This window comes from Anopheles funestus, chromosome 2RL (assembly GCF_943734845.2).
Source record: "Anopheles funestus chromosome 2RL, idAnoFuneDA-416_04, whole genome shotgun sequence".
Lineage (NCBI taxonomy): Eukaryota > Metazoa > Arthropoda > Insecta > Diptera > Culicidae > Anopheles > Anopheles funestus.
In genome coordinates this window covers 28,738,347-28,750,889 of record NC_064598.1, presented here as the reverse complement: position 1 = coordinate 28,750,889, position 12,543 = coordinate 28,738,347, and the positions used below count along the sequence as shown (strand labels likewise).

Sequence of the window (12,543 nt, the reverse complement as noted above, 5' to 3'; positions counted from 1 at the left end):
GATACGATATAAAAGTGCCTCTTGTTTCGGGGAATAACATACACTCGTCTGCATGCCAAGCTCGTTTGGACGTAGAATCAAAAGGATTTCGTAAGGATTTCTCTTCTTCTTGCTCGATGAGTTTATTCTTACTACCAATTACACCCTTGTTAATTAAGGATCCAAACATGCTCGGAAGGACGAAAAATGAAAGATGAAACGGTTGTTAGGAGAAAAGATCAAGCAGATAGAATTTAAGTCGGATTTATTTTAATCAACACATTCTGGTGTGGTATTTTCCTTACGCTAGAAAGATAAAGGGGGTGGAGAAACTAAAACAGATTTTCGGAAAATCCTCTTCCAAAAAGAAAAAAAAAACCGCTGAAACTTTTCACAAAATAACATAATTTTAGCTCAGTACGTAAACTCGTTGGAAGTCTGGAATAGAGTAAAAAATAAACAAATCCGATGAATATTATTAATAATTCATAGATCGTTCCTTCACACTTCGTTTTAATGCCTGTACCTGTACCATTAAAGGGTATCTCTATCATTTTCCCAGCAAAACGGCGGTGGGAACCGTACAAGCTGCTTGTGCGCTATGGCAAATATGTGTTACCCTTATTCCAAAAAGCTGCATCCAACGATGGTGCCGTTTTACTTGTCAGGTTTTGTAAAAACATGTTAATTACTTTTCATCCATTACGAGGCCCTGGCACGCAAACTACCCACCTGCAAACGGTAGGAACGAGGAGAAACGGTGACGAACGTAGCCTTTTTGGGTTGAGATTAGTTTCCCTCGCTCCCTTGAGGCTAACCGACCGACCAACATCAACTGAGGCTGAGGTTTGTGCAAATGTGTTTCGCAGGTCAGGATTTACTTATAGTGTTTAGGGTGCTCGCAGCAAAAGGGCACCGAAATCAGTTGGTTCAAATATGATGCTCTAGTCCGGGTTGCTTTATGTTGCTTTTGGTGCAAAAATGATAACAATTTATTTGTTTTCTGTAACTGACCAGACCAATAAATGAGTTGTTGTTGGGTCAAATATAATACATAACCGAGCTGCGGAAGAAGAACATTATTTAAAGGTTTTTTTTCTAATTTGAATTTTTGATAGGAACATGTTTATGAATATGACAATGTTCATATAACTATGGCAAAAACACTCCATTTGAAATTTAACACATTCTTATTTTGAAACGACATACCGGCTGCCAAAAAAGCTTTCACGGACAAAGAGTAGAAGTAAAGTAAGACTTATAGCTTAAGCCAGATTTATTACTAGAAAATATTCATATTAATATTTAGATTGATGCTGTTTTAATTTTATTCAATAAGGCTAATTCTATAATTATGTCTTAAAACCACACGAAGCATCAACCTTTCACAAGCTGATAGCCTTCAAACTGCATTTAGAAAAGAAGACGTAAAAAGCTTCTAATTTCATCACGGAAATGGTGTAATGAAACAGAGCCACAGGGCCATTCAGGCACAACATAATCACTAAAGCTGACCGAAAACACCGGAAGCGGAAGAAAGGAACGGAAGAATAGGAACGATACGAAACGAGAATGAAGTGAGGAATCTAAGATACACAAAACCCTAGGAGTTGGGTATCTTAAATGGGTTCCGTGGCAGTACTATAGGTGATCGTGTGTTTAGGTTTGCATTAACTTCATTAGAAAGAAGCAGCAGGGAGCCACATTCAGGAGGTACCGGAAAATGGTGGGAATGGAAACGAGTCAAGTTCCGGTGGACCGTTGTTTACATATTTATTCAAGGAAAAGATAGCATAAATCATGGCACAACCAGTACGATACGGCACTCCCGATAAAGGTCTCGAGTGAAGCTCATAGGATAATCGGTCTGGTGGCCTGTATGTCCAGCAAGCAAGTTCGGTTCGAGGAGACGATGAATAAACTTCTCTCCCATGAGTGTGTGATGTCGGGAGGTCGGGGGGGAGGACAGGTGAAAGGACACGAACGGGCGGAGGGCAGAGTGATTGCATGATGCGCAATGAATGTCCTATTTATGGGGATTAACTCCTCCAGTGCTAAGGTGCTTTTCCAGACCCGTCTGTATGTCGGTCGGTCTATCGACGCACACATTGCGTGCCACCGTTTGCCCTTTTCTCAGCCGGTGCGACGGTTTGGGCCGAGTTTTCGGAGAAGGTTGTAAATTAGGGGAGAAAAGCTCATAAATTAACATTTTTCACCCTCGCCACACTCCGGCTTAGTTCGGATGGTCCCATATGGTACCACTGTCAATGGGTCAAGTGGCAGGAAACACCGTTTTCAACCCGAATCGAAGCAAGTCAATCTAGAAGTTAAGTTAAGGTGGGGCTTTGGATAAAGTTTCCACTGCAGCAGACAACGAGTGGCACACCATTTTTGCTGGTCTCACAACTGCCCCTCGCTTGTGCTGGAGAACCCCTTGAAGATTGACAAACTGGAAGGATTCACGAAACGAGACTTTTGTGTGGGAAGGAAAACGACGATTCGCTGGGGCAAATGGGGCGAGAACAGAGTAGTGTAGATTTGTGCCAAGCAGCAAGGGGCACACGTGAATCCCCATCGGTGGGATTTGAGTTTCGTGCCAATCCGTTTCAGGTGGTTTCACAAGCTTTTCATTTCAAAAACTAACAACGCCAACACATTCGCTAGCGTTCGTGCTCTTTGCTTTGTTTTGTTGGTGGTAAACCCCGGGGTGGGACCGAAATAGAGGATTTTCGATTGCCTTCACGAAGGAATGTGTTCGCAATAGAGCGCACAGCAACGAGGAAGGAGGAGGAAAAAAATGGAAAAGCTTCGGAAAATTTATAACGGAACGTTGCGGCTTGCCTGCTTGCTTTGCTGAAGCAAATTCGTGGCCATGCGCTTGAAGTGGAACAAACGAACATTTTAATCTGCTTGATTGGTTTGCTTTAAAGTTCGTAGTGCACGCATACACACGGTCACGGTTCCGTTCTTCCGTCTTCCTCTTTTCCATCTCCCCGAAAGGTAAGTTGAACGATCACGGATTATTCTAACGAACATCAACATAATCATCATCAACATCATCATCGGCGAATTGGTTTTTGGTTGAAAACATGTCATCGCGTCTGAAGCCATATTGAAAATTATGTTTGGCTTTTTTCGCTAATAATGAATGGCGTAAAGCTGATTATATTTTCGCAACCGATCATTGGCATTGGATATTGCTTTCATTTGAAGGTTTCGAACACTTGACACTCTGGTGACAAAATTCGTAAGAGTATGCAATAAGTTAGCAGAATTTATCGTTCTGGATTTAACTAGGTTCTGCTTTATGTGGGAAAGAAAATAAGTTTGATATCAGCACCGATCAAGCAAAAACTGTTGCAAAGCCTTAGAAGATTGGCAAATTTATAGTTTTTTTTATTTTTTTTTTATTTAAATCATTTTTTGAATGAAACGCAACTTATTTCAACAAATTTTCATTAAAATACATCTATTTATAAATTTTGCTAAATTTCTCAAAAAAGATAAGGCTATAGCCTTAGGAAATTTTCAAATTTTTAGTATTTTTTTTTTAAATTTTTGAAAAAATAATGAAATTTAAATCATTATTTGAGTGAAAAGCAACTTATTTCATTAAATTTGCATCAAAATATATCAATTTATAAATTTTGCAAAATTTCTCAAAAAAACTTAGCAAAAAAGCCTTAGGAAATTTTCAAATTTTTAGATTTTTTTTTATTTTTCATTCTGTTTTTGATTTAAAGCATTATTTGAGCGAACAAGAAATTCGTTTCAATAAATTCCCATTAAAATAAATCCATTTATAAAATTTAGCAAAATTATTCAAAAAAAAGGTAAGGCTATAGCCTTACCAGGTTGGTTAATTTATACATTTTTTTGGGAAATGTCCACGAGATGAGATTTTATTTTTCGGATTAACAGTCATTCTTTTGTTTTCAAAATAGTTTTTATATTTACATTAATTATATACAACACGTTCGTACTTAAAAAAAGGCACTCGATTTTTAGAACTTTAGAATATTTAATGACACTCAATCGATCTAATATTTGAAACGCAAACGCGACAACTGATAAGCCTTTAGTGACGGAATTACATTTTGTTACGTTAGGGAGGGAGGGACTGAAAAATACCCATTTTTTCATTAAGTATCATCTGAGTCGTCCCTAAAACAATACGAATGAAATATTTCATGTCTTAAAGTCCATCCTTCCAAAAACATATGCATTCTTATGTCCGCTTGCTCCGAAACCATGTGCCGTAATAGACAAAGCAAGAAAGACTACTACTTCATTATGCTGCCGACTTTACATCCACTCGATTCAACGACCCACTCGAAACGACCCACGTTTGTGGGGTGAAGAAGCTGGATGCTGCTTGCAACGTTCCAGGAATGCAGGTACTTCACCTTCCGCTACACTTGGCACAACAAACATTATCGAAATGCGCCGCAAAAATTCGACACCACTCACGGCTTCACCCGTCGCGCTGCTCACACCATAAACCCCCGGTGAAATGCTACCCACAAGGGTGTAAGCGGAACATTTTTTCACGTTTTTTCTTTTTTTTTTGACCAAGTGAAACCTCTCAAGCATTCAGCCGTAGACGTCTGGTCCGTTCCGAACAACGAACAGGAGCTACCACTCGTGCGCGGTGTTTTTCACCAGACGTATCAAATTGAACGACAAAGGGGGAAAAAAACAGCAGACATACCTTTGATCCTGCACCATTTTGCTTGCGAAGGAATGCAGGTATGAACTATTCACTTCCAGTTCATTCCCTTCCTTTGCTATGGGTTTCAATCTGCACCAAACACACACACACTGTGGCTAGGATAGGATCGTAAATTGAAAGCTCAGCCTATGGAAAGACACTAGGCGGTGGTAGTGAATGTGGGTGAAAAGTGATTTGTTTTCGTTCGTTTAATCTATCTCTCCTTTGCGGGAGAAGAATGCCAGCATTTGTTCGTTGCTTTGCATCATGTAACAGCATTAGCATTCAGGGCCGTTTGTGCATTCTTTCGCGTTTCGTGATGATCTCTCCAGATGCATGAGCGCATGTGTGCGTAACATTAGCATAATGAACAGCTCTTATTCTTCTGCAGGTTTGCGCACGGCTATTGGGTGCGAAACATGGCAGCAGGAAGAAACGTTTTTGGGGGGTGGGTTCAAGGTGCTCATGAAATCACATCATTACAACCGACACTTCCCTGTTCACAACCGCTAAATGAGCCGCAGTGCGGAGTTCTGAGGCGTTTTTTTTGTCTCTCCCTTTTCTGGAAGTGAACCGGCTCTTTCAGCCATTTGGCACGAATCGGGTGTGAGGACACATTTTTACAAAGCCCCTTGTACTATTTATACGGTCGGTAAAAATATACCTTACACGTGCCAGTGTATAATAGAACTATTCAAGGACAAAGGAGTAACAATCGCACCGAAGGGTGCCGCTGTTTAAAGCTTACCCTGTTTGCTATAGAAAGAAAGGTGCGTATTATTCTACATAATAACTTACTTCACAGTCTGTGAGTTCTTCATGCCCAAGCACAGGACACATACACAACAACAGTAAACAGAAACAACAGCAAACTTGTGGGACAGTGTTCACCCTAAAGAGCATTCACGCGCACCGAAGCTGCATTATCCCCTTTATTTCGGGGCGGTAGGGGTTGTTGGGTGGTGTAGTATTAAATTAAAATTCTTGCAAAAATTGTTTCCAACACACAGCCAAACAATTTCAATTTCGACAAGAATCATTTCGCTAGCATTTTCGGCCTCCGAACCCAACCGGACGGTGGACAGGATAGCGGTAAAGACGGTGGAATGACAGTTTCGCTTATATACAGTCGGTTTGGTCTTTCCCCCCCTGGGGGAAGGGCTGTCCCGTGTGACGTCGTTCGGGCGTCAAATTGTTGCCATTTTGGGGTGGAAGTATTCAAATGAACAAACTTTTTTTTGCCTCCCCTCCCGGCATCCGTTAATCCCCGCTGCTTTACGTCTTGATGGAGAAAGGCATCACAAGCAACTCGAAGCCGTAACTCAGTTAAATGTTCGCTCCATTCGCTTAATGTCTGTAATGGTTTCACTGGATGTAAGTGGACATTCAGTCCATGGGAGGCCTTTTTTGCTTTTGGCACCATTCCCTTCCCCGGCTTGTGGCTGTGCTGCCCGTATCCAATCGGTCACAACCGGAAATGCAACATCCTGAACAGCCTGGACACGGACCGCCACCATCCATCAGCCTTTCGGGGTGGATGGAAGTGTCAATAAAGTATTTCAATTGAAAAAGTAAGCACGGCATCGTATCTGTCGATCATTTGTGTGTGCGTTTGTCTCTATATGTGTGTTGGTGGCGGAAAAGTGTTAAAGCGAAAGTGGAATCAAACAAAAGTAATTAGGCAGCGTGGTGGTACGAATCAGTACGACCGGGTCAAGTGTTTGAGCGATCGATTTGAAGGAAACGGATTGTTTGCATATTTGGGTTGTAGTTTTTGGGTACTTACTGGATGGTGTGCAATGAATAGATCCAGTGGCTAACATTGGTTGAACATAGTTATGCAAAACGAAGCTAATCAAAAACATTCAAACTATGCTGTAATGGTTGACTGAATGTTACAAGTTTTTATTATTTGATTGGTCATTTTCCCGGTTAAAAATAATGGTGCGATTTAGGGTCTGGTCCAATAAATGTAGAGAATGTGTTTTTAATTTCTTTATCTTTTTAGAAGACACGAATTGTCATCCTTAACTAGTGATCGTCAAGCACCATTATCTGCTTGACAATAAAATACTGAAATTAATTTCTCTACTAACTGATAAAGGTTGGTGTTACGGCACAGCCGTTATCTTGTCTTTATTTCCTCGTTTGAAACTCTGAACAATTTTCACAATTTTAATGTAGTTCGTGGTCCTACTACGCAAGAAAGAGAGCGTTGTCCCTTCCGGCTCGCTTTATATATCCCTTTTTCTGGTCTGTCAGGTTGGCAGCCCGTGGCCTACGCGGAACCCTTCAACAGTCCTGTTTGTGTCCTGCCATCACGCAATTTAAGCACGGTTCCAACAATCCCCGGCGCGTAACCCAGTCCCTATCTTCTAACTGGTGTTACTTTATTCTATTTCTAGAACCGCTAAATTGCTGGTTGCCCGTTTAAACCTGCCGTTATTAGTCTTCACCCAAACCTGACGAATTCTCCCGTCTCCTGCGACTATCACCTCGTCTATTATGCCTCGCACCCAACATTTCCTATTCCTTCCATCTACAATGTAGACAAGGTCTCCGCACTTTAGCGGTTTGGTTTCTCCGAACCATTTGGATCTCTGATTTATTGTCGGCGCGTATTCCTTTACCCACCTATCCCACATTACATCTGACAATTGTTGGGATCTACAATATGAATCCCTCAACGCTTCTTTCATATTCGTCCGTGGAATAGTACGATTATCCATGTCTGAAACCCCGCGCAAGAAATGATTCGGTGTCAGGGTCTCCTGATCGCTGCCATCTTGTGTCACCGTAGTCAAGGGCCGTCCGTTAATGATGTCTTCCGCTTCCACGATGGTAGTCTGAAGGATCTCGTCAGTCAGTCGTCTTCCGTCATCGATTGCTGCTAAGACGCCTTTAACCGATCTCACCAAACGTTCCCACACCCCTCCCATGTGGGGTGTGACGGGGGGATTGAAGCTCCATTTTGTCCGCGCGTTCGTGAACTGGTCCGCACACTCGCCCTGGATGGTCTCAACTGCCTCGGTGATCTCTCTACTAGCTCCTCTGAAGTTGGTCCCATTATCAGACAGGAACTCAACAGGCCAGCCTCGTCGACAAATGAATCGCCTCAGGGCCATCAGACACGACTGCGTACTCAGCCCATGAGCGATCTCAAGATGGATTCCACGCACCACCAGGCACGTGAATAAAACTATCCACCTTTTCTCTGTACGTCGTCCAATGGTCACATTGAATGGTCCAATGTAATCAACTCCGGTGAAACTGAAAGGGCGTAGATTTGGTGTCAAGCGTTGCACCGGCAACGGCGCCATCCTTGGTACGTTAGGACGATTACGACGTACCTTACACCAGACACAAGCTGTAGCCTCCTTTCGTACTGTAGCGTCGAGATGTAGAATGTAGTAAAGCTGTCGAAGCTCGTTCTTCACAGCTTCACGGTAGCCATGTCCGCTTTTCTCGTGATGATGACGTACTATCAGTCGTGTGACCGCATGGTCGCTGGGAAGTATCACTGGGAATCTCAAGCTGAAAGGAAGAAATTCCGCTCGCTCCATCCGACCTTCCATACGAATAATACCATACTCATCCAACATCGGAGATAGCTTATACAAAACACTGCTTTTCTCAAAACTAATCCATCGATCAGTTGGTCGATCTTTGTTCTTCATTAATATCGTTATCTCATCAATGAAACAATCGACTTGCGCCATCTTCAATAGCGCTCGCTCTGCTTTCTCATACTCATATTGTTGCAGTGGCATCCGTTTCGTCTCAATCTTCAAATGTGTAAGCAATTTATGTTGTCTATCAGTGGCTCGCAACATTTCTAAAGGCTCACCTTTTGCCTTCCGTCTGCAGTTGGAGATGAATCGAAACACACATGCCATGGTGCGCACTAACACCGTCCACTTTGAGAAACGATTTGCATCAATAATACGATCCTTGTTCACGCCATGGGTTAAGAGATGAACTCTTAAATCTTCAGCAGTGTTAATCGGTGGAAGCTCCTGCTGTGGCCAATACTTCTCTTCCTCATAGAGAAATGAAGGTCCTTTTAACCAAAGGCTTTCTGGTGTCATGTCAAGAGAATTTCCCCACTTCGTCAGTAGATCCGCTGGGTTGGATCTCGATGGAACCCAGTTCCAGTCCTCGATGCTCGATGTATGTAGAATCTCTCCCACACGTAAGCCAACAAACTGCTTATAGCGTTTCGGATCCGAGCGTATCCAAGATAAGACTACCTTTGCGTCGGTCCAGTAGCATGTACGAGATATGCTCAACGAATGACTCTCCAGCACCTTTGACGATAGACGCACTCCTAGAACTGCCGCCTCAAGTTCCAGACGAGGTATCGACATCGGCTTTAGGGGAGCTACCTTAGCACGGCTCATTACCAATGTACAACTTACTGCTCCACCGATGATTGCTCTGAAGTAGGCAACTGCACCAAACGCTGTCTCGCTTGCATCGCAAAATACATGTAGTTCTATCTTCTCGATCTCACTTGAAAGTACTCTTCCGAAGTAACTGCGAGGAATCTGACACGAACCCACCTCCTGCACCAACAACAGCCATCGCTTCCATTTTCCGAAAGACTCGGAATCAATCTTTGAGTCCCAATCACATCCTGTTCGCCATAAGTCCTGAATCAGCATTCTGCCTCTAATGGTGATTGGAGTAATCAGACCCACTGGGTCGAATGCTGTCATCACCACACTCAACACAACCCGTTTGGAAGGTTGAAATCCATCAACGATGAACTTGATACGATCCGCGTCTGTCAGCATACTGAAACAAAAAACATCGTCTCTTGCTCTCCAGCAAATTCCCAGAACACGATCATATGGGGAGTTCTTGTCGCTCGAAAACTGCAACGCTGCTTTCTCGCTCCTCTCTCCAACCTCATCTAAGAATATCTCAGAATTCGACATCCAATTTCGGATATGGAATCCTCCCTGTGCATGAATGTGTCGGACTTCCTTTGCCAGCTTAATGGCTTCCGCTTCTGTATCAGCACTATCGTAATAGTCGTCGACATAGTGCTTCTCAACAATTGCTCGTGCTGCATCTGGATACTGCTCACTGAACTCAAGGGCGTTCAAATTCTTGATGAATTGGGCTGAACAGGGTGAACACGTAGCCCCGAATGTGGCTACATCCATAACGTAGATCTGTGGCTTGCCCTCAGTATCGCTGCCGAACAAAAACCGTTGCGTCTGTTTGTCTTCATCTCTGATGCGCAGTTGATGATACATCTCCTTCAAGTCGCCTCCAAAGGCGAAAGCTCGTTCTCGAAATCGACAAACGACATTCGGCAAAGGAACCAACATATCTGGTCCTTTGATAAGCATGGAATTCAAGGAAACCCCTGCCACCGTTGACGCTGCGTCCCATACTAGACGGATCTTTTCTGGTTTCTTCGCATTGTGTACTACGTTAAGAGGCAGATACCACACCTCGTCTTTTGAGAATCCGGATAGCTCAGCTTCGGTTACCTTATGAGCATAGCCCTTTCGCTCATATTCTCTAATCATTTCGGTGACCCTTGACTCCAAAGCAGGATTTCTCTTCAAACGTCTCGCCAGTTGCTGCATGCGCTTCTCCGCTGTAGGGTAACTATCTGGAAAGGAACGATTATCCTCTCGCCATAAAAGCCCCGTTTCGAATCGGTTACCAACCCTTCTCGTCGTTCTTTCGAGAATATCCTTTGCCCGTTTTTCTTCACCAGCTATGGGCATTTTGAAGGCCGGAACACTCATCTGCTCCAACTTATACTGACTTCCAACAGCATCGTGAAGTTCTCGATTGGTCATCGCCGTGATCCGATGTAGGTTCATTACGACGTGTGGAGTCGAGACTCTGTCAGCTACACCGTAAATTGTCCAGCCTATCTTGGACCTTACCGCAACCGGTTCACCTGGATTACCTACTCTGGTCTCTAGTGCTGCAAATAGCTCGATGTTGTTGAGTCCTATAACCAGCATTGGGTTTTGCTGACTACTTCCGATGATCGGAATGTCTGCCAGATGATCATACCGCTTCACCACATCAGCTAATCTCAAGGTTTGACTCGGTAGCATTAATCCAGCCACCGTACGAGGTTCGAATAGTTTCCACCTTTGTGTGGATCCCTTACTTGAGATTAATAGATCTAGCTTCTTAGATCGGTCTTCAAAACGGCTTATGTTCCCGGTCCACGTTATCTGCAACGGTTCGTTTGGACCATCGGCTTTCAGCTGTTCAGCAACGCTCTCGTCTATTAAGGTTGCTGACGAACCTTCATCAACAAATGCTGTAACGTCAACGCTATTGTCGCCGTAATGGAGAGTTATGGGAATCGTCCGATAAATCACTACTTGTGACCGTAGAGTTTCTCCCCCTGAATTAGCTCTCTGCAGCTGAACGTGTTCTTCTGTTCGATGCACCAGCGTATGATGCTGTTTGCCGCAGCCATTTACTTCGCATTGCAAAGATCTCGGGCATACTCCCTGGCAGAATTTGCTCAGACACGTTTTGCAGAGCTTTCCTTTCTCCGCCGCAGCTATTCTCTCCGCTACTGTCATTTTTAGGAATTGAATGCAACTGTTCAATGTGTGCCCTGCTTGATTGCATATCCAGCAACTTGGAATCCTTTTAGTAGAATCTTTGGAAAGGTGAACATTCGTGTATTCCTTCTTAAATCGACCTGTAGACAATGGTGGTTTTCTTTTGTTCTCTGCTTGAGCGTTAAACTCCTTTCTATCACGTCGTGTCGGTAGCTCTGGCTCGTACTCGTCAACTTCTGCTAGCTCGCTCACCACAGACTGAACGAATTTGTTAAACAGACACAGGGCACTCTCAGGCTTGTCCTTCCTGAATTGAACCCATTCCCGTTTGTAGCTCGTGGGAAGCTTTCCGACTAGTTCATCAACCAATAATGGATTCCCTAGATGCTCTGTCATTTCGCAAGCTACTAGATGTTCGTTGAGCTGCTTTACTTTCATCCCGAATACTATGAAAGTCTTGACCTGGTCTTCGGTAGGTGGTTTTGTTTCGCGAACTTTCTTTAGCATCATTTTTAATAGCTTCTGTGGTCTTCCAAAGAGATTTTTCAGGTCTTCAATGACACTCGGAACCGTTTCTGGTGTCAATAGCGATCCTCTAACTTGTTCCAGCGCATCTCCAGTTAGACAGTCTTGTAGACGTTTAAGGTTTTCCAAATTGGAAAATCCGCAGGACTCAGTCGTATACTTGAAGCTACTGATGAATAGAGGCCATTCCTCAACCTTACCGCTGAATTTCGCCAAGCTGGTACTAACCGATTTCCGCGCCAAACGCTGTTCGGGTGTAACACTCAATACCTTTGCTACAGGTGGTTTGGTTTCCACAACAGGAAAGCTGATGTCTAGCTGCTGGTATGATTGTTCCATCTCTCGCAACTCTTTCTGGTGCTTCATTTTTAGCTCTAAAAGCTGCTTACGAAGAGACATCTCCTTATTATGACGATCAATTTCCTCCGCTATCAGTCGTGACATTTCTTCCACCGATTCTAACGCCGTGTTCTCTACAACCGTCTGATCTAAAATGGCGTCCTCCACCTCGCTGCTTTCATTAGAGGGAGTCGTCGGTGCCTTGCTAGGCCCAGCTTCAGCGACTCCCATACCTTTATCGCTTCGTGTTTTCGGCATGCTAAAATATGAATATGGTTTAATAATCGAACAATATTATACGTTTGTAAACCAAAGCTTATTTGACTTATCACTGCCGTTACGCTGGAAGCTCATGCGCCGCACGCTCGACGTTCGACTAGGGATCGGTGAGGTTTCGCCGAACTGGATACCGCCGTCTACTTTGCTATTGTTCAG

The 12,543-nt window shown here is 43.6% G+C and overlaps 1 protein-coding gene across 1 annotated transcript; it reads right to left on the bottom strand.

The window, feature by feature from the left end:
* Positions 1-393: 393 nt before the first annotated feature.
* LOC125765367 (uncharacterized) lies at positions 394-12,339 on the bottom strand. Its single transcript, XM_049430392.1, has 2 exons — positions 9,676-12,339; positions 394-417 (listed from the first exon to the last, which is right to left on the bottom strand). Exons 1-2 carry the CDS (start codon positions 12,337-12,339, stop codon positions 394-396), a joined length of 2,688 nt encoding a protein of 895 aa, XP_049286349.1.
* Positions 12,340-12,543: the final 204 nt, after the last annotated feature.

Bases quoted from the DNA above. Each gene is read 5' to 3' on its own strand.
- LOC125765367 (XM_049430392.1), bottom strand. From the start codon at position 12,339: ATGGGAGTCGCTGAAGCTGGGCCTAGCAAGGCACCGACGACTCCCTCT. The intron at 418-9,675 runs GTCCGACACATT...ACTCTATTCCAG, and splicing joins CCATTAAGCTGGCAAAGGAA to ACTTCCAACGAGTTTACGTA.